The 20,731-nt window shown below is 38.7% G+C and overlaps 1 protein-coding gene across 3 annotated transcripts in view; it reads left to right on the forward strand.

Annotated features, from left to right (window-relative positions):
* Window positions 1-20,731, forward strand: part of Gcc2 (GRIP and coiled-coil domain containing 2) — a 53,004-nt gene that overhangs the window by 4,786 nt on the left and 27,487 nt on the right. For all 3 annotated transcript variants that reach the window (XM_029542342.1, XM_021205419.2, XM_029542343.1), the window contains 7 exons: window positions 8,288-8,392; window positions 10,096-12,537; window positions 13,178-13,250; window positions 15,484-15,584; window positions 15,680-15,778; window positions 17,311-17,430; window positions 19,700-19,864. In XM_029542342.1, the coding sequence (XP_029398202.1) occupies window positions 8,288-8,392; window positions 10,096-12,537; window positions 13,178-13,250; window positions 15,484-15,584; window positions 15,680-15,778; window positions 17,311-17,430; window positions 19,700-19,864 (3,105 nt within the window). The remainder of the gene's footprint in view (window positions 1-8,287; window positions 8,393-10,095; window positions 12,538-13,177; window positions 13,251-15,483; window positions 15,585-15,679; window positions 15,779-17,310; window positions 17,431-19,699; window positions 19,865-20,731) is intronic.

The following is a 20,731-nucleotide window of genomic DNA, read 5'->3' on the forward strand; positions in this document are numbered from 1 at the left end:
CTCCTGAGTGTGAGGCCTGCCTTGTGGTTGATAATACCCAGTGTTACTCCTGAGTGTGAGGCCTGCCTTGTGGTTGATAATACCCAATGTTACTCTTGAGTGTGAGGCCTGCCTTGTGGTGTGAGGCCTGCCTTGTGGTTGATAATACCCAATGTTACTCTTGAGTGTGAGGCCTGCCTTGTGGTTGATAATACCCAATGTTGCTCTGTTGTAGAAAGCTGATTTTCCCTCTCCCAGCAAGTATCAGCTCCAAGTATTTTATTAGGAATATGTTCATAAAGGATATTGATCTATTTTTCTTTTTGAAGGTGTGGTAAAATTCTGCATTGACTGTCTAGCCCTGGATTTTTTTGATTGGGAGACTTTTTAATTACTGCTTCTGTTTTCTTTTACTAGGGGGTCATGGTTTTGCTTAAATTGCTCATATGATCTTAGTTTAACTTTGGAAAGTCAGGCATTATTCTGATGGGCCTGCCTTTAAAGGTGACTTGGTCTTTTTCCCTTGCAGCTTTTAACATCCTTTCTTTCTTCTGTGTGGTTAAGTCTGGTTAGTATGTGTCATGGGGAAGTTTCTGGTCCTTTCTATTTGGTGTTCTTGATTGGTACCTCCTTCTTTAGATTACAGAAGTTTTCTTCTATGATTTTGTTAAAAATATTTCCATGCCTTTGACCTGCGTTTCTACTCCTTGTCTCCCCACTATTTGTAGATATGGTCTATTCTGGGTGCCTTGGGTTTTTCCAGATTTCACGTTTTCTTTGACTGAGCTATCCATTTTTTCTATCTTGTCTTCAGTGTTTGAGATCTCTCTTCTATGTCTTAAACTCTGTTGACAAGATTTACTGCTGAGAGCCTGCCTGGGCACTGGTTCTCTTTAGAAGGCAGCAGAGGAGGTAGAGCATCTGCTGAGAGCAAAACTTGGTTTTGTGAAAGTAATAGTTGCTTAGTATGAATAGTATTTCATCTCCTTCATTCTTCTGTTATTCTGGAGCCAGAAGTGGACGGCTTCAGACAAATTAACACCTGTTGCTTAGCAGCTGGGGGATGGGAGAGTTTTAGGTAAAGGATTTATTGCTAGTGTTCCCTTCTCTGACCAGGCAGCCAGGAGCCCCTCACTGGCCAGGCTGGTTAACTCTTTGTGAACCAGAGAGGAAGGAAAGGAAAATAGTTAAAACCCATTACACAGGCAAATATGCACAGACACATACACACATTCACACTTTAATTCTTTTCTCTTGTCCTTTTTATAGACAAAAGTTCTCAGAAAATTACCTCATACATAAAATGTTACCTAAAATGGGAGTTACAAAAGGATCTCAATATTAAGTTTGAAGCAGTGTTTCATTCTGTAAGCTCATTGTAAGTTCAAAGCAACAATTTCATATGGCCTTGCCCTATCACAGTGTCCACCTGTGGCTTCATCCTGAGATGAAGCTTTCATCCTGACTGCTTTCCCTTGAATACAAACCTATCTCTCTTTAGTGTGATGATGAAAGCTCATTGTATTTATTGTGTAGCCTTTATTTACTATTCTGAGGAGTGGGCACAGTCTATTCTTGATTCTTTTGAATCAAAGATTTTGAACTTTATTACATCTTTCTATCAAGACAACTAAAACCATATCGTAAAGCTTCCTAAGATTATTTTAATCAAACAGTAATTCTTCAGATAGCTACAGTGTACTCATATAAAATAAAATAAAATAAATAAATCCTTTAAAAAAGAAAGAAAGAAAGAAAGAAAGAAAGAAAGAAAGAAAGAAAGAAAGAAAGAAAGAAAAAAAGAAAGAAAGAAAGAAAGATAGATTCCTGTCACAGTGTCCAAACTAGATGTAGTCCTGTGTTTCTTGAGTAAGTAATGCTGGGTTATTTTAGGAATTTTTAGCCATTTCACTTGATGGTTCAATATTATTAATAATGATATATCTCTAACATTTTGGACTCTGCTTTATATAGAGAACTCCTGTTTTAGTTATGTCATCTGTGACCTCTGTGTTCTCCTCATCTGCCTTGTTAGACCTGTCTTAACTAAGAACTGACTTGGCTTGTTGATCTGGTTCCCATTTTTTTGGTTTGCCTTCCCACACATTTTCTAAAGAAGGTAGGATTATCTAAAGAGGTTTTAAAGACAGGGTTTCTCTGTGTAGCCTTGGCATTTCTGGAACTCACTCCATACTTCAGGCTAGCCTCAAACTCAAAGATCTTCCTGCCTATGCTTACCAATTACTAGGATGAAAGGTATCAGCCATCATACCTGTGCTGTCAGTCTGACTTTTAAGAAGAGAAACAAGATTATTTCCTGCCTGTTCTTCTAACTACGCCCTATTCCGATTGTCAGCTAAGCTATTTGTTTATTCCTTGTTTGTTTGTGACAGGGTGTTTCTTTAGAACCAGTTCTCAGTCTATGAGTCATAACAGTAGCAAAAAGATGGTTATGGAGTAGCAAGGAAAATAATTGTATGTTTGTGGGTCACTACAGCATGAGGAACTGTATTAGGGGTTGCACCATTAGAAAGGTTGAGGACTACTACACTGCAGTATGAACCACTGTGTAGGTGTGTAATCCAATTCCCAGTGTTTTTAAAGATTTTTTTTAAAATTGTGTGTGTGTGCATGTGTGTGTGTGCGCGTGTGTGTGAATGCTGGTGCCCAGAGAGGCCAAAAGACTGTTAGAGCCCCTGGAGCTGGAATTATGGATGGTTGTGAGCCTTTCAACATGGGTGCTGGGAAACCTAACTCAGGTCGTCTGTAAGAGCTGTCTTAATCTCGGTCCTATGTAAACTCCAATCCTCAGTCTTTAAGACCCACACTTTATACCTCCATTAACAATACCTGCTCTTTCTAATTTGTTGGATGTTGGCGTGTTTGTTTCTATAACATTGAAATTGATATCCAGGCCTTACTCACACTAGGCAAGAGGACTCTACGACTGTTCCCTTAGCGCCTGGTAGGGCCTGTTCCTGAGATCTCATTTTTCAGAACTCTTTGCCACCTTGTAACATAAGCCTCCCAGCACAGGCTCTTCATGTAGAGCATTTTCTTTCTGATTTAGTTTGTCTTCTGTCACATTGTTTTCCAAAAGTAGGTTGAAACTTTCTGGGTCCTGAACTTCTTTTTTCCCCCATTGTTCTTTTATTTTGTTTGGTTTTTGGTTTTTGAGACAGGGTTTCTCTATGAAGCCCTGGCTCTCCTGGAACTCACGCTGTAGACCAGGCTGGCCTCAAACTCAGAGATCTGCCTGCCTCTGCCTCCTGAGTTCAGGGAACAAAGGCATGTGCCACCACCACTCACCTTTTTCCTTTGTTCTTAATGATTTTACCTTTTGAATCCTTCATTTTCACCTTAGCATGGCTTGGAAAAGGTAGAGAGCTAATTATACATGTGGTCAAGATTCTTTTGTAGTTGTTCATAACCATACATTTATTCTTCACAGTTGTAGAGGCTCGAGGCTTGTTTCTTTTGGTGTTGTTGTTTTGTTATTTTGTTGTTTTGTTTTGAGGGGGTTTTTTTAATGAAAATATATTCTTTTCTCATACAATATATACTGATTCTAGTTTCCCCTCTAGAATACTCCCTACACTCCCAGTTCCTAGCTACCTCCCTTCCCCATCCCTTTGAATCCCTTCCCTTTCTGTCTTTCATTGTAAAAGAACAGGCAACAACCAAACATGACAAAATAAAATATAATAAGATGAAGCAAAAATCATCATGTGAAAACTGGGCATAGCAACCCAACAGGAGGGAAAAAGCCCCAAGAGCAGGTGTAAGAGTCAGAGACCCACTTGTTCTCACAGACAGGAGAACCATACAATTCCAAAGCTAATAGCTATGATAAATACACAAAGAATCTGGTGCAGATCCATGGAGGCCCTGTGCTTGCTGCTTCAGTCTCTGAGAGTTCACATGCGTCCTGCTTAGTTGATTCACAAGGCTATCCTGGTGCCCTTCATCCCCTCTGGCTCTTAAAGCCTTTCTGCCTCTTCTGTGGGATTCCCTGGGCTCTTGAAGGGGAAGGATTTGAAGGAAACCTCTCTGTGTAACATCTCTCTGCATCTGTTTTCATTTGCTAATGGAGGAAGCCTCTTTGGTGTTGACTGGATAAGGCACTGATCTATGGAGTATGGCAAGGTCTGTGCCACCATTGCCCTAACGTTTGTAGGGAAGATAGATTGTAGGCCAGAGGTTCTGTGGCTGGGTTGGTGTCCACATTTCTCTTTTCTGCACCCAAGAGACTAGAACATAGGGGTGAAGGCTCCATGTAGGCACCAGCTTGACTTCTTCATGGTCAGTGAGTTGTGTGGATGTTGTCCACAGCAGTGGGGCCCTCTGTCAATTTATTGAGAGCAACCCTTTGTCTTGGCAACAGCCTGGGTTGTTTGGGGATTACCATGGCACATTCTTGCCAACAACTCAATTGGATGCAATGCAGTCCCACTACTAGAAGCCCTGCCTGGCTACCAGAGACAGCCAAGTGAGTCTCCGTGCCCCCCCATTACTAGAGTCCTCATTAGCATCACTTTCATAAATTCCAGGATGTTTCCACTGCACTAGGTTTTTCACACCAACCCTCAGATGCTCCCAAATTCCAACTGTCTTCCTGTATTCTCTTCCTCAACCCCACCTCCCCGCTGGCAAGCTGACCCCCTCCCAACTCCCATCCCCATCTCCACCTGACCCCAGACTGCCTGTGAAATGTGTTCTCTTTCCCCTTTACAAGGAGACCCATGTATTCCCCCTAGACTCCCTCCTCTTCAACCTCTCTGGGTCTACAAATTGTAGCTTATCATTTCCTTCATGGCAAATATCCATTTTTAAGTAAATATATGCCATAGTTATCTTTCTGGACCTGGGTTACCTCCCTCAGAATGATGTTTTTTTCATGTCATTTCTTCTTAACAGATGAGTAATACTCCATTGTGTAAATATGCCACGTTTTTTGTATCCATTCTTCAGTTGAGGGCCATCTAGGTTGTTTGTAGTTTCTGGCTATTCTGCATAAAGCCATAATGAACATAGACAAGCAGCTGTCCTTAGGATAGGATGGAGCATCCTTTGAATCTGTGTGCAAGAGTGGTCTTGACATAAATGGATTTCCAATTTTCTAAGGAACTGCTATATTAATTTCCATAATGGCTGAACAAGTTTGCAATCCCATTATCAACACAGGAGTGTTCCCCTTGCTCCACATCCTTGGCAGCATGAGCTTCCACTTGTATTATTAACCTTAGCCATTCTGACAGGTGTAAGATGGAATCTCAAAGTCATTTTGACTTTCGCCCTGATAGCTAAGGATGTTAAACATTTCTTTAAGTGTTTCTCAGCCATTTGAGATTCTTCTATTGAGAAACCTGTTAGGCCTGAACCCCATTTTTAATTGGATTAGTTTTCTTGATATCAAGTTTATTGAGTTCTTTATATATTTTGATATTGGCCCTCTATTGGCCATGAAGTTGGTAAAAATCTTTTCCAAGGGTGGCTAGAGAGATGGCTCAGTGGTTAAGAGCACTGACTGCTCTTCCAAAGGTCCTGAGTTCAATTCCCAGCAACCACATGATAGCTCACAACCATCTGTAATGGGATCAGGTACCCTCTTCTGGTATGTCTGAAGTGTACTCATATAAATAAAATAAATTAATAAATCTTGGGGGGGGAGAAAACTCAGAAACCGTTAAAAAATTATTTTTAAAAAAAATCTTTTCCCATTCTGTAGGCTGCCATTTTGTCCTATTGACAGTGTCCTTTGCCTTGCAAAAGCTTTTCGGTTTCATGAGGTCCCATTTATTAATTGTTCATAGTGCCCACCCTTTCAGTGTTCTGTTCAGACTTTTGTCTTCTCTGCCAGTGTGTTGAAGGCTGTTTCCCACTTTCTCTTCTGTCAAGTTCAGTGTGTCTGGTTTTATTTTGAAGGCTTTGATCCACTTAGACTTGAGTTTTGTGCAAGGTGATAGATATGTATCTATTTGCATTCTTTTACATGCAGACCAGCACCATTTGTTGAAGATACTTTGTTTTCCATTGTGTATTTCTGACTTCTTTATCAAAAATCAGATGTCCATAGGTGTGTGGATTTATATCTGTGTCTTCTATTCTATTCCATTTATCAATGTGTCTATTTTTATGCCAATACCATGCTGTATTTATTACTGCGGCTCTGTAGTACATCTTAAAATCGAGGCTATATCCAGGCAGTAGTAGCACATACCTTTAATCCCAGTACTTGGGAGGTAGAGGCAGGTGGATTTCTGAGTTCAAGGCCAGCCTGGTCTACAGAGTGAGTTCCAGGACAGCCAGGTTTTTTCTATGTTAATCCTACTGACCCATGAGATTAGGAGATCTTCCATCTGATATTTTCTTCAGTGTCTTTAAGACTTGAAGTTCTTGTCATACAGTTATTTCACTTTGATTGGTTAGAGTTACCCCAAGATATTATATATTGTTTGAGGCTATTGCAAGTTTCCCTGATTTCTTTCTCAGACCATTTGTCATCTGCACATAGGAAGGCTAATGACTTTTTTAAGTTAATCTTGTATCCAGATACAAATGCTTATTGTCTGTAGGAGTTCCCTAGTAGAATTTTAGGATAATTTAATGTATACTAAGATATCATCAGCAAATAATGATGCTTTGACTTCTTCCTTTCTAATTTGTGTACTCTTGATCTCCTTCAGTTGAACACATATGAAGAGAGTGGACAACTTTTTCTCATTCCTGATTTTAGTGTAATTATTTATGTCCTGTTTTTTCATGGTCTTACGTTGACTTTTTTTTTTCTAGCACCTTCTTTAAGATTGGATTTGTAGATACATATTATTCAAATTTAACTTTATCATGAAATATTTTATTTTCTCTTTCTATGGTAATTGAAAGTTTTGCTGGGTATAATAGTCTGGGCCAATACCTGATGTTTCTTAGAGTCTACAGTACCTCTGTCCAAGACCTTCTAGTTTATAGTCTATCGAGAAGTCAGGTGTAATTCTGATCATTCTGCCTTTATATGTATCTTGGTCTTTTTCTCTGGTGGCTTTTAATATTCTTTCTTTATTTTGTATGTTTAGTGTTTTGATTATTATGTGGCATGAGGACTTTGTTTTCCAGTCCAATCTATTTGGTGTTTTGTATGCTTCTTGTAAACATCTCCCTTAGGTTAGTCAGATTTTCTTCTATAATTGTGTTGAAAACATTTTCTGGTCCTTTGAGCTGGGTTTCTTTTCCTTCTTCTATACCTGTCACTCATACATTTGCTCTTTTTATAGTGTCTCAGATTTCCTGGATGTTTTGTCTCAGGAGGGTTTTTTTTTTTTTAGATTTAACATTTTTCTTTGACTGATACATCTATTTCTTCTGTCATATCTTCAGTGCCTGAGAATCTGTCTTTTTATTTCTTATATTCTGTTGGTGAAGCTTATATGTGTAGTTCTTGTTTGAATTTCTAAATTTTTTATTTCCAGAATTTTGTCAGTTTGGGTTTTCTTTATTGATTTTATTTCCAATTTGAGGTCTTGAACACTATTCATTTCTTCCACTGTTTATGTTTTGCTGGATTTCTTTGAGAGATTTATTCTTTTCCTCTTTAAGAACCTCTATCAGAAAGGCTGTTTTCAGGCCTTTTTCTTGTGCTTCAGCTATGTTGGAAGATTCAGGGCATGACTGTTGCTGATTGTGTTTATATGCTATCATCTAGGCATCAGGATTTGAGATTAAAAGATCTGGGTGTTGACTTCTGGATTTGTCTTTGTTGATTGGGTGTTTTACTCCTTGGTTTCTGTTTCCTTTCTGGATTTTGAGAGAGTTGGCTGTGTGTTTCCTGTTTTCCTGGCCTGCTCAGCTGTTATGTTCTCAGGGAATGCCAGTCAGTGTTGGAGACTGAGGTACCAGGATAACTTGAGGGAAGGAAGGTTGGAGGAGAAGATCCTAGTGGTCTGTTATGGTTGGGGTCAGGGAAGAAAGAGAAATGACAGTATGTTTCCTGCTACAGATCTTGGGATAAGATGAGGTTGTATCTCAGGAGCAGTTGGAAAGGTGTGAGTCTGCTTTCAGCCTACTTCTGGCCAGAAAGGAGCAGCCCTTCAGTTAGCAGTGGGTGCCTGCTAGCATCTGGTACAAGGCAACAAATGGGGCAGGGAAGGGGGAGCCCTTGTGGGATCCATGGAGCAGGGGGGCAGGAAAGGTTGCCATGAGTGTACTGCTTCAGAGCTGGGCATGAGTCTGAAAGATGATGTTTGGGGATAACAGAGAACAAGGCACCATTTTTTTCTAACCTCCTAAAGACAATCACGTCATTTCAAAACAGGTACTAACTGAACGCTTGGATGCTCTTCTTCTGGAAAAAGCAGAGACTGAACAACAGTGTCTGTGTCTTAAAAAAGAAAATATTAAAATGAAGCAAGAGGTTGAGGTAAGACAACATTTAGTGTTCTTTTATCCGTTAACTTACACAGAATAATAATGAATTTTTCAGCTGAATAAACTCTTAAGCATCTAATCTAGGCAAGCATGGATACACATGCCAGCACTTGGGAGGCTCAGGCAGGAAGATGTCAAAGACAAGGCCAGCATGGGATACTTAACAAGGTACTTACTGTTTCTAATAAAAGGAGCCAACAAGATGGCTCAGTAGATAGAGGTGCTTGCCTCCAAGCTTGGTGACCTGCCTCCAACTCTAAACTCCAAAAAAATATACATGGTAAAAGAGATAACTGACTCCTACAAGTTGTTTATAACCTCCACCTCCCCACCTCTCTCTCGTGCACATATATACACACTAAATAATTTGGTATTTTAAAGGTTATCTAATCCAGTCTTATCACTCTTTTTTTTTTTTTTTTTTTTTTTTTTTTTTTTTTTTTTGTTTTTTTTACAGGTTTTCTTTTGATCCATTCTGCTGTCCTGAACTCACTCTGTACACCAGGCTGGCCTCGAACTCAGAAATCCACCTGCCTCTGCCTCCTGAGTGCTGGGATTAAAGGCGTGCGCCACCACAGCCAGGCACCAGTCTTATCACTCTTATCACAAACAAAACAGTCAGCTCTAGAAGCACAGACCCGTAATTCCAGCCACTCAGAATGCTAAAGGTATGAGGTCACAAGTTCAGGGCCAGTCTAGCATCCAGAATAAGTTTAAGGTCAGCTTGAACAGCTTTGTAACACCTTGTGTCATAAAGTGAAAAGAGAGCCAGGCAGTGGTGGCACACGCCTTTAATCCCAGCACTCGGGAGGCAGAGGCAGGCGGATTTCTGAGTTCGAGACCAGCCTGGTCTACAAAGTGAGTTCCAGGACAGCCAGGGCTATACAGAGAAACCCTGTCTCGGGGAAAAAAAAAAAAGAAAAGAAAAGTGAAAAGAGGAATAGGGATATGGCCCAGTAGTAGAATGTTTGCCTGTGTGTAGAGGACCTGGGTTCAGTTCCTTGTTCAGCTGACAGTATTAAAAGCATGCAGTTATACAGAGATAAACTAACATTTTATTTCTTGCATAGTTTAATCTTTCTTATAACCATGTCATTCTTTAATAAAAATCTTTTAAGATTTTGAGTTTTTCAAAACTCTAAATACATTTTTCTGTTCAGTTTTAGGACATTTAGTATCACATTATTACTTTCTTGTCTGTAAGGTTTTAGCATATTTTCTCTAAAATGTCTCTTACCCATCTGTTCAGGAGTAATACACTGAAGCTTTTTACCTTAAATAATTTAGTACCTTTAAAAAGATTGTTAAATACAAAGGTTTCCAAGTTGTTAGTTACTTTAAGTAATAGATTTTATATTGATGATAAGAGTTCTACTTGAGCCGATCGTGGTGGCGCACACCGTTAGTCCCAGGACTTGGGAGGCAGATGCAGGTAGATTTCTGAGTTTGAGGCCAGCCTGGTCTACAGAGTGAGTTCCAGGACAGCCAGGGCTATACAGAGAAACCCTGTCTCGGGAAAAAAAAAAAAAAAAAAGTTAAGTGAAGCAAGCCCTAAACAAAATTCTTCAGATTTCAGAATCATATTTCTCTAGGTATATTCTGTTCACCTCTTCCCCCATCATCTAGTTAACTCTTTAGTAAAGATAGAGATTTCTTTCATCTTCAAAGATTTACTTGTGCTTATTTTTGTAATAGGATTCTATAATTAAACTGGAAGAGACACACAAAGAGTTTGAGCAATCACATAGAAACTACGTAAAAGAAATCGAAAGCTGTAAAAATGAGCTGACGGCAGTGCACTCAGAGCACATCAAAGAAATGGCCATCTTACAAAAAGAACTGGAAGAAGCTGTCCATAAGCAAGCAGAGCTGATAGAACAGCTTAAGTCTCAGAGTGACTCTGAAGATAACGTTAAAAAACTGCAGGAAGAGATTCAAAACATCTCAGCAGCATTTGAGGAACAGATTTCATGTCTAGAGAAGCAATTAGAAGCTACCAGTGATGAAAAACAACAAGAGATTATCCATCTCCAGAAAGTCATTGAGGACAACGCTCAGCGCTACCAAAAGGATATTAATACTTTCCAAGCAGAGATTTTGCAGCTGAGAGCTACACACAAAGAAGAAGTTACTGAGCTGATCTCTCAAATAGAAACATCAGCTAAAGAACATGAGGCAGAAATAAATAAACTGAAAGAGAACAGAGTGACACAGTGTGAGGCAAGTGAGAACATTCCAGAGAAATACCAATGTGAATCAGCAAACTTAAATGAAGTCACCGCAGATGCAAGCCAGGAGAGTCAAAATTGCTCTGTGGCCTTACAGGAAGCTCCTGCAGAACAAACAGTATGTGATCAAGTCAGACAATTGGAAGATTCATTAAAAGAACTGGAATCTCAACATAGTATCTTAAAAGATGAAGTGACTTATATGAATAATCTCAAGTTAAAACTTGAAATGGATGCCCAACATATAAAGGATGAGTTTTTCCATGAACGAGAAGATTTAGAGTTTAAAATTAATGAACTGTTGCTGGCTAAAGAGGAACAGGGCTATGTAGTAGAAAAATTAAAATATGAGCGAGAAGATTTAAATAGACAACTTTGCTGTGCTGTAGAACAACATAACAAAGAAATACAGCATCTTCAGGAACGTCATCAGAAAGAAATCTCTGAACTAAGTGAGACATTTATGTCAGGTTCAGAAAAAGAAAAGTTAGCATTGATGTTTGAAATACAGGGTCTTAAGGAGCAGTGTGAAAATCTACAACATGAAAAGCAAGAGGTAGTTCTAAATTATGAGAGTTTACGAGAAATGATGGAAATTTTACAAACAGAACTTGGAGAATCTGCTGGGAAAATAAGTCAGGAATTTGAAACCATGAAGCAACAGCAAGCATCTGATGTTCACGAGCTTCAGCAGAAGCTACGGACCGCTTTTAATGAAAAAGATGCCCTTCTCGAAACTGTGAATCGCCTCCAAGGAGAAAATGAAAAATTATTATCTCACCAAGAATTAGTACCAGAACTTGAAAGTACCATAAAGAACCTTCAGGCAGATCATAGCATGTACTTAGCCAGTCTTGGTCAAAAAGATACCATGTTACAAGAATTAGAAGCAAAGATAAGTTCTCTTGCTAAAGAAAAAGATGACTTTATAAGTAAAATCAAAGCTTCCCGTGAAGAGATAGATGATCTCCATGGGAAATGGGAAAGGGAGCAGAGACTGACTTCGGAACTCAGGGAAGCAGCAGGACAAGCTGCCCAGCACAATAGTGAACTGAGACAAAGAGTAAGTGAATTAACAGGGAAACTAGATGAAATAGTAAGAGAAAAGAGTCAAAATGACCAAACCATTATGGCTCAAATGAAAACTATGACTGAAGACCAAGAAGCTCTGTCATCTAAAATCAAGTCTCTTTATGAGGAAAACAATAGACTACATTCAGAAAAGGTCCAGTTGAGCAGGGACTTAGAAGCTCTTCAATCTCAACAAGATTTTGCCCATAAAGAACATGTTGCTGAATTCGAAAAGAAACTCCGGTTAATGGTTGAAGAGCGAGATGATTTAAATAAACTGCTTGAAAATGAGCAAGTTCAGAAGTCATTTGTTAAAACTCAGTTGTACGAGTATCTTAAGCAAATGAGGGCAAACATTTTAGAGGAAAATGAAGAGGAAGATGTTGTCAAACTTGTACAAGCTGTAGGTGAATCCTTAGTGAAAGTAAAGGAAGAAAAACATAACTTAGTCCTTGAATGTGATGCAAGGGTATTAGAATTAGAAAATAAGATTAAGTGCCTTCAAGAGGAGGGTATAGTTCAGTGTGAAGAACTAAGGGCTTTAGTAAGAGACTCTGAGCAAGAGAAAATTCTCCTAAGAAAAGAATTAGATGCAGTCACATCAGCAAAAGAGGCCCTCCAACTTGATCTTCTAGAAATGAAGAATACTAATGAAAAAGCAAGCCTTGAAAACCAGACTCTTTCAACTCAGGTTGAAGAATTATCTCAGACATTACACATCAAAAATGAAGTCCATGATGAAAAGGGTCTTGTAATAGAACATGAAAACCTAAGGCTATTGCTTGAACAGAGGGAATATGAACTCCAAGATGTGAGAGCAGAATTGATACTGCTAAAGGTACTATTATTTTGAGTTTTACTGATTCAAATTAATCCTTAGCTCTGCTCATAGGTTGTAGAAAATACATGTATTAACATTTTTATAGTCTGAAATCAAAAGTTAGCTTTTAGTATTTAGGCTCAAGCAGCAAATTTCTGGCAAATGAATTAATAAGCACTTTGATGTGGTGTATCTCAGTCAAGTGTGACTAGTCATGAGCAAAACTAATCAAGGACAAAACAGAAGTGTCCTTAGGACACAGACAGTGCTTTTCTTTTTAAAGAACACTTGATCAAAAGAATGAACTATAGTGGTATTTCGTTTTAGTTAAAAATCTGAAGTTCCCTTAGAAACTGTTGTGAAGTGATGACAAGTGATGACCATATAGTCATTTCTTTATTATGTATGTACTTGGGGTGTGTCAGATTATTCATGTTGCTCTTTGGCACTATTTTAATAAGGGCCATATATATAATATATGTAGTATTGTTTACTCTAGCAATAGAAAAATAAAAATAACCAAATTGCTGTTTATATGGTTTTTCTAGGTAAAGATTTTTCTCATTATTAAAATGGTAACAGTTTTATTGTGGAGATTGAAATGAATTCTGGTTTAGGGGTTCTTTTGTTTTGTTTTGTTTTTCTCTATAAAATCTAGGATTCCTTAGAGAAATCGCCTTCTGTAAAAAATGATCAACTTTCATTGGTAAAAGAGCTGGAAGAAAAAATAGGTAACTATGGTTTTATATGTGTTGTCACCATTAATTAGACAAACATTTTATTAGTGTTTAAGATAGATGGAGAACTATAGTCTCAATTAGTGAGTTATTCAATGCACAGTAATTGGCTGCCTTTTCCTCATTCCCCAATTGTCCTCTGCCATCTGTTTGCCTTCTCTTCCAAATGCCACTTTCTGTCATTTAATCCAAACAAAAAATGCTGTTGTGACTCCATTCATAATTGATTCTGTGGATTAATTTTGGATTGTTTTATCCTTGTGGACATTTTGGATAATCAGTTGTTGTATATAATAGCACTAGCAAGCAAGGTCCAGACAGTATGCTCAAAGAACTCCTTAACAGGAAGAAGTTAAGTTCAGTAGTTAGGACGTGAGATGATGCTGATATACAAAGTTGCCTGTTTTAAGAAAAATATCACTTCCTTTGGGCCCAGAAGAGGGAGATGTGTAACACAAGAAGAAAAGGTGTTTTAGCAAGAAATGTGCTTTTCTCTTGTTTTTTTTTTTTTAAATAACATCAAGGAGACCAGAAAGTTCCCAAGAAGTAGCTGATTATAAACTCATTATTGCAATGCACAGCAGAGTTATGCCTTCATGCATATCTTTTCGTTCCATTTAGTAATTTTATGAACTAGCTCTTTTGTTCCTGCTGAAAGATGAAGAAGTAAACACTTTAACAAGTGTTGTGTGATGTGCCCACGGCTCTTCAGTTTAGTACCCAGATAGCCTGGGGAAAGGAGAATGGAAAAGAGTCCAGAATGACTCTCAATTTTCTGTCCAAGATGGTTTAAGTGAAAGAGGATGCTCCGTTTTAGACTAAATATATGTATCATCACATAGGATGCTGTATACATCTGTAAGTGAGATAACTCGCATAAAGGTAGAAAAATGCGTGTCAAATTATGGGCATAAAAAGCCAGAGAGACAGAGAGACATAGATAAGGACCAGAGACAGTTCCCATCTTTAAATGACAGAAACACTAAAAGGGATTGAGACAAAGCAGCTAGTAGGTAGGAAATCTCCGAACAAAAGTCTGAAAGTCAAGCTATGTCCGAGTGACAGACGTGGGGAAACCTTTAGCCACGGTGATGCTGCTGATGGGTTAAGTGAGTGCTGAGAGCTCTCTATTGAGTTAAGCAGCACAGAGGACAGTTTCCTGGTGTGCTGGGCCCAAGGCCTGGTTGAAGTGGCCTTCTACAAAAAGATGGAGAAGAGAAATTTAAGATTAGATATGCAGGCAACTCTTTGAAAGGTTTTGCTCTGGAAGAGGAGCAGTGTGATTTCTGTTGTTTTGCTTTTTTTTTTTTTTTTAATGGGAAAACAAGCATGTTTATGATATTACACCTCCTACTATGGTCTCTCCCCTGCCCTTTTTAGATTCTACTGTTTATTCCTGATATACTAATATGTTTCATTATATTACTCCTGTATCTGTATAACATATGGCTGTGCCTGCCATACCCTGTGTGGAGGTCAGAAGTTAACGTTCAGGAGTCAATTCTTTCCGTCTCCTGTAGGTACCAGGGATAAACCCCAGGTCCTCAGGCTTGCACAGCAAGCATTTTAACCTGCTGAACCATTTCATCAACCTTGATAATATGATCTTGTTGCATGTTTATAAACTATTGAGAAAAAAAATCCACTGAAAAGTGGGAATCACCATTGTAATGCTTGAGTTGTGAAGAATTGTGTTATATATAGCAGAGTTGTGTTATATACATGAAACATGGAAGAGTGACAGCAGCCTTTGTGCACATGTCACTATATACATGGTGCACCCCGAGTGATAGGTGTGAACAGAACTCTTAACTGCAGTTAAGAAAAGATTACAAAAATAAAGTCCTAAACTCAAGTTTAGCTAGAAGAGGTAGTCAAACAGGGTGAAGAAAGATGACCACTACGGAAGTGTGCATTACATCTTTCCTACTTGTCACAATTTACAAATCGTCTCCTAAAATCCTCTCACACTCAACATTAAGAGTCTTAGGAACTCCAGTTCCTAGGGATTTAAGAAATGACCTTGGAAAATAAATAATATGAACAGAGAAAGTTTTACATAATTTATTTCACTTCGCTAATGAATAGTTAAGGTGTCTGTTTACAAAATAAAGTCCTGGGTACTTATCATTAATTTTAAGCTGAAAATTTTGTGTTCAAGAATAAAACCATTTCTGGGGTTAAGATAAGTAATTTCACTATTTTTTCCTATCATTTTCTATCTTAGAAAATCTGGAAAAAGAATCGAAAGACAAGGATGAGAAAATAAGTAAGATAAAACTAGTTGCTGTGAAAGCAAAGAAAGAACTAGATTCTAACAGGAAAGAGGTAAGGCAACATAAAAAGCACAAGATTTCAGAATCCTATGTTATGGAAAATCAAGTATTTCTATACTTGGAAAACACTCACTATTTTTACAACAGGCCCAGACACTACGGGAAGAACTCGAATCCGTCCGGTCAGAAAAGGACCGCCTGTCTGCTTCTATGAAGGAGTTCATCCAAGGAGCAGAAAGCTATAAGGTAAAACAGTTACTTTAATAACAGACTTTATTCGTAACTAACAGGTATACTAGAATTATAAAACTGGTACATAAAAATCCATTGTTTTGGCTACTGAAATTTAAATTTCCCTGGTTTTGTTTTTTGTTTAGTGTACATAAAAGGTTAGTCTTTGGTTGCATCTGGGGATTTTAGTTTGATTTTAGACGGGGTTTCACTGTGTAGCCCTGGCTAGCCTGGAAACAGAAATCCACCTGGCTTCTAACTACTGGAATGAAAGGCATTTGCCAACACACCTCGAAAACTTAGCCTTTAAATAGTGCTTTTAAATTATTATTTCTTAAAATTAAGACCCATTGGGGGATTTCCTCATAATAAAATGTAAAGAAAGGACAGCTGCTGTGATCTAGTGTGTTCACAGTGAAGTGACGATACCAGACAGGCCTAGAAAAGTAGAACTCAGGGGCCTGAGGGGATATGCTTATTTACTTTAGTAATATGAGACTCTTACATTTTTTTTCTAACAGAATCACTAAATGCAAAACAAATACTACGTTTCTTTACATATTTATTCATTCAACAATATTTTTGTAGATTCCTGGTTCTGGACAAATGATGGTCAACAGCAGACTTTCCTAAATTCCCTTACTCTTAAATTCTAGTAACAGTAACAGGTAGACAAAAGGACAAGGTAGATGCTGTATAAGAAAGGTGACTAGGGAAAAAAGGATGAACAGTTACAATTCTCATCAGACTCAGCTTAACAAAAGACATTGAGACTCCAATACATACGACAGGCTATCATTCAAACACTTCACCTGTCCTATATGCGTGTTTTCAGAAGAAATAGAAGTAGCTTATCATCATTACAAGTGGGTCACTGAAGTGCAGAGACTCAAGGCCACTGCCTTAAAAATTGTAAGAAACTAGGAACATTGCAGAGCTGGACTCTTACCAGTTGTACCCCTTTGGTTCATGCCAATTAAGTTATAATATACCACACAAATTTAAAGCAAAAATTAGGTAGGAAAGAATTAGAAAGGTAGTTGAAGTAAGCATAATCCAGTCTTTACACTATACACACCAAAATAAATACTGTATGATGAAATATTTTTTAATATCTAAAATAAAATTCTCAACCCTTTGCTGACTTCTGATACTAAATATTTTTTTATAAACTTAAAAGCAATTTTTGAATTTACAAAGTAGAAAAATTGAAAGATTAAACTTATACCTGGTTTGTGGAGAAAATTAGTAGATTGTGGTATTATAAAGTGTAAAAAAAAAAAAACAGCAAAATCCTAATGTAACTGACCAATGAAAAAGGAATAAGCTCATATTTAAATTTTAAAGTATGTCTTTAGTAGATTTATAAGATCATATATATTAAGGGTACTACTCTTTTGTCATACTGCCAATTTCACTTTTACATTTTCATCTTCATTATCTTAAGAATTTCAGACATGTTGCTAAGGTGTCACAATGGCTTGATTCTATGTTCTGGCCCGATAAAGGCTTCATCACTTACGGCTGAATCTTGTCTTTTATTGAAGAATCTTCTACTAGAATATGATAAGCAGTCAGAACAGCTGGATGTGGAAAAAGAGCGTGCTAATAATTTTGAACATCATATAGAAGACCTTACCAAACAATTAAGAAATTCGACTTGCCAGGTAATTTCAACTTGGATACATTTAGACAAGCAAATTAAAGTAAATACATTTTAATCTCATTTTCTCTTCTACAAGAAGTTAAACTGTAATCAGAAGAAAAACATTTTTTTCTTTGGATTAGGAAAAGAATTTGACTAAATAGCTTATCTTAGGTAGCTTATCCTTGCTGTTAATAGACACCAAGACCAATACAACTGTTATAAGAACAACATGTAATTGGGGCTGGCTTACAGGTTCAGAGATTCAGTCTATTATCAGCAAGGTAGGAGCATGGCAGTGTCCAGGCAGGCGTGGTGTAGGAAAAGCCGAGAGTTCTATATCTTATCTGGAGGCTGCTAGGAGAAAACAGGCTTCCAAGCAGCTAAGAGGAGGGTATGAAAGCCCATGCCCACAGTTATACATGTTATACAGTTATAACTGTATACATGTTATAACTGTAACATGTCATACAGTTATAACAAGGCCACACCTCCTAATAGTGCCACTTTCTGGGCCAAGCATATAGAAACCATCACAGTAGCTAACAGTATCCTGGGGGAGGGGAGGTTGGGGGTGTTTGTTGTTGTTGTTGTTTTTAAAGATTTATTTATTTTGTGTGTGTGAGTACACTGTCGCTGTCTTCAGACACACCACAAGAAGGCATCAGATCTCCATTACAGATGGTTGTGAGACACCATGTCTTTGCTGGGAATTGAACTCAGAACCTCTGGAAGGACAGTCACTGACTGCTCTTAACCGCTGAGCCATCTCTCCAGCCCCCACAGTATCCTGTTTTAATTAAACCTTTCTTACTGTTGAGTTGTGAGGGTTGTTACTGTTTATTTTAAGAGCACACCATTACTGTGTGCTCCTAAAACACACAGTAATGATGTGCTCTTAAAATAAATAAATAAAGCTGAGGTTAGCTTGAAGACATCAACTAACCTCAGCCCAACAGGAATTACTTGTTTGGGCTTTTTATTTTATTTTTATTTATTTATTTTTTGCTTTTTATTCTTTATTATCATTATTATTAATATTATTATTTATTCTTTAATCGCTTTTTACAGTACAGACTTTATCCTCCTCTTGTCCACCCTCCAACTGTTCCACATCCCACACATCCTCCCCCTCCCTCCAAACCCCCACCCCCATCTCCAAGAAGATGTCTACACCTCCACCCCACATGACCTCCCCACTCCCTGGGGCCCCAAGTCTCTCGAGAATTAGATGCATCTTCTCTGACTGAGTCTAGACCCATCAGTCTTCTGCTGTATGTGTGTTGGGAGCCTCATATCAGCTGTTGTATGCTGACTGGTTGGTGGCTCAGTGTCTGAGACATCCTGGGGGTCCAGGTTAGTTGAGACTCCTGGTGTTCCTGTAGGATCGCCCTCCTCAGCTTCTTCAAGCTTTTCCCTAATTCAACCACAGTGGTCACCATTGGTTGGATGTAAGTATCTGCATCTGACTCTTTCAGCTGCTTGTTGGGTCTCTCAAAGGGCAGTCATGATAGGTCCCTTTTTGTGAGCATGGCATAGCATCAGTAGTAGTGTTAGGCCTTGGGCTAGAGAGATGGCTCAGTGGTTAAGAGCACTGACTGTTCTTCTGTTCTTCTGAAGGTCCTGAGTTCAAATCCCACCAACCACATGGTGGCTTACAACCATCTGTAATGAGATCTGATGCCCTCTTCTGGAATGTCTGAAGACAGCTACAGTGTACTTACATATAATAAATAAATAAATCATATATATATATATATATATATATAGTGTCAGGCCCTGGGGCTTCCCTCTGAGCTGGATCTCAATTTGGGCCTGTCACTGGGCCTCCTTTCCCTCTGTCTCTTCTCCATTTTTGTCCCTGCAGTTCTTTCAAACAGGAACAATTCTAGGTCAGTCTTTGTGACTGTAGGATGGCAACTCCATCCTTCCACCGATGCCCTGTCTTTCTATTGGAAGTGGGCTCTACAAGTTCCCTCTCCCCGTTGTAAGGCATTTCATCTAAGGTCCCTCCCTTTGAGTCCTAAGAGTCTCTCACCTCCCAGGTCTCTGGTACTTTCTAGGGGTTTCCCCCACCTCTTACCTCCCGAGGTTGCTTTTTTGTTCTATGGAAGGTTTTTGCCAGGTCAATATCAGCAGTGATTGTTTCTTTAAACTTACTCTTGACGTAACAGTAATCTGTGTGGTTAATGGTCAAATCACTTTCATTCTGCACTAATGTTCTCAATACACATTTCACCTTCTGTATATGTTTACTGTGTGTTCACAGTAATGAGTCCTTTATATTCCAGTATGAAAGATTAACTTCAGACAATGAGGATCTCCTGGCTCGAATTGAAACCCTGCAGGCTAATGCCAGGTTGTTAGAAGCACAGATCTTAGAAGTCCAGAGAGCCAAAGGAGTACTAGAAAAAGAACTGGACGCTGAAAAACTTCAGAAAGAGCAGAAAATTAAGGTAAGGACAACCCAGAGACCGGTTCCCTTATATACAGTGGAATTTTAATTACATATTGCTTGAATGAACAGTCTTACTGAGGGCATTTATGAGTGTAGTCTGATTAATTCCTTAGTATATTAGTATATGTCAACTTTACATTGGAGAATCTTTTCTTTTTTTTCCTTTTTTTTTATTAGGTATTTTCTTCATTTACATCTCAAATGCTATCCCCAAAGCCCCCTATGCCCTCCCCCCGCCCTGCTCCCCAACCCACCCACTCCTGCTTCCTGGCCCTGGCATTCCCTGTACTGGGGCATATGATCTTTGCAAGACCAAGGCCCTCTCCTCCCATTGATGGCCAACTAGGCCATCCTCTGCTACATATGCAACTAGAGACATGAGCTCTGGGGGTGCTGGTTAGTTCATATCGTTGTTCCTCCTATAGAGTTGCAGACCCCTTTAGCTCCTTGGGTACTTTCTCTAGCTCCTTCCATCCAATAGATGACTGTGAGCATCCACTTCTGTGTTTGCCAGGCATTGGCATAGCCTCACAAGAGAGCTATGTCAGAGTCCTGTCAGCAAAATCTTTCTGGCATATGCAATAGTGTCTGGGTTTGGTGGTTGTATATGGGATGGATTCCCCAGGTGGGGCAGTCTCTGGATGGACATTCCTTCAGTCTCTGCTGCACACTTTGTCTCTGTAACTCCTTCCATGGGTGTTTTGTTCCCCCTTCTAAGAAGGATTGAAGTATCCACACTTTGGTCTTCCTTCGTCTTGAGTTTCATGTGTTTTGCAAATTGTATCATTGATATTCTAAGTTTCTGGACTAATATCTGCTTATCAGTGAGTGCATATCATGTGTGTTCTTTTGAGACTGGGTTACC

Source organism: Mus pahari, chromosome 9 (assembly GCF_900095145.1).
Source record: "Mus pahari chromosome 9, PAHARI_EIJ_v1.1, whole genome shotgun sequence".
Classification (NCBI taxonomy): Eukaryota; Metazoa; Chordata; class Mammalia; order Rodentia; family Muridae; genus Mus; species Mus pahari.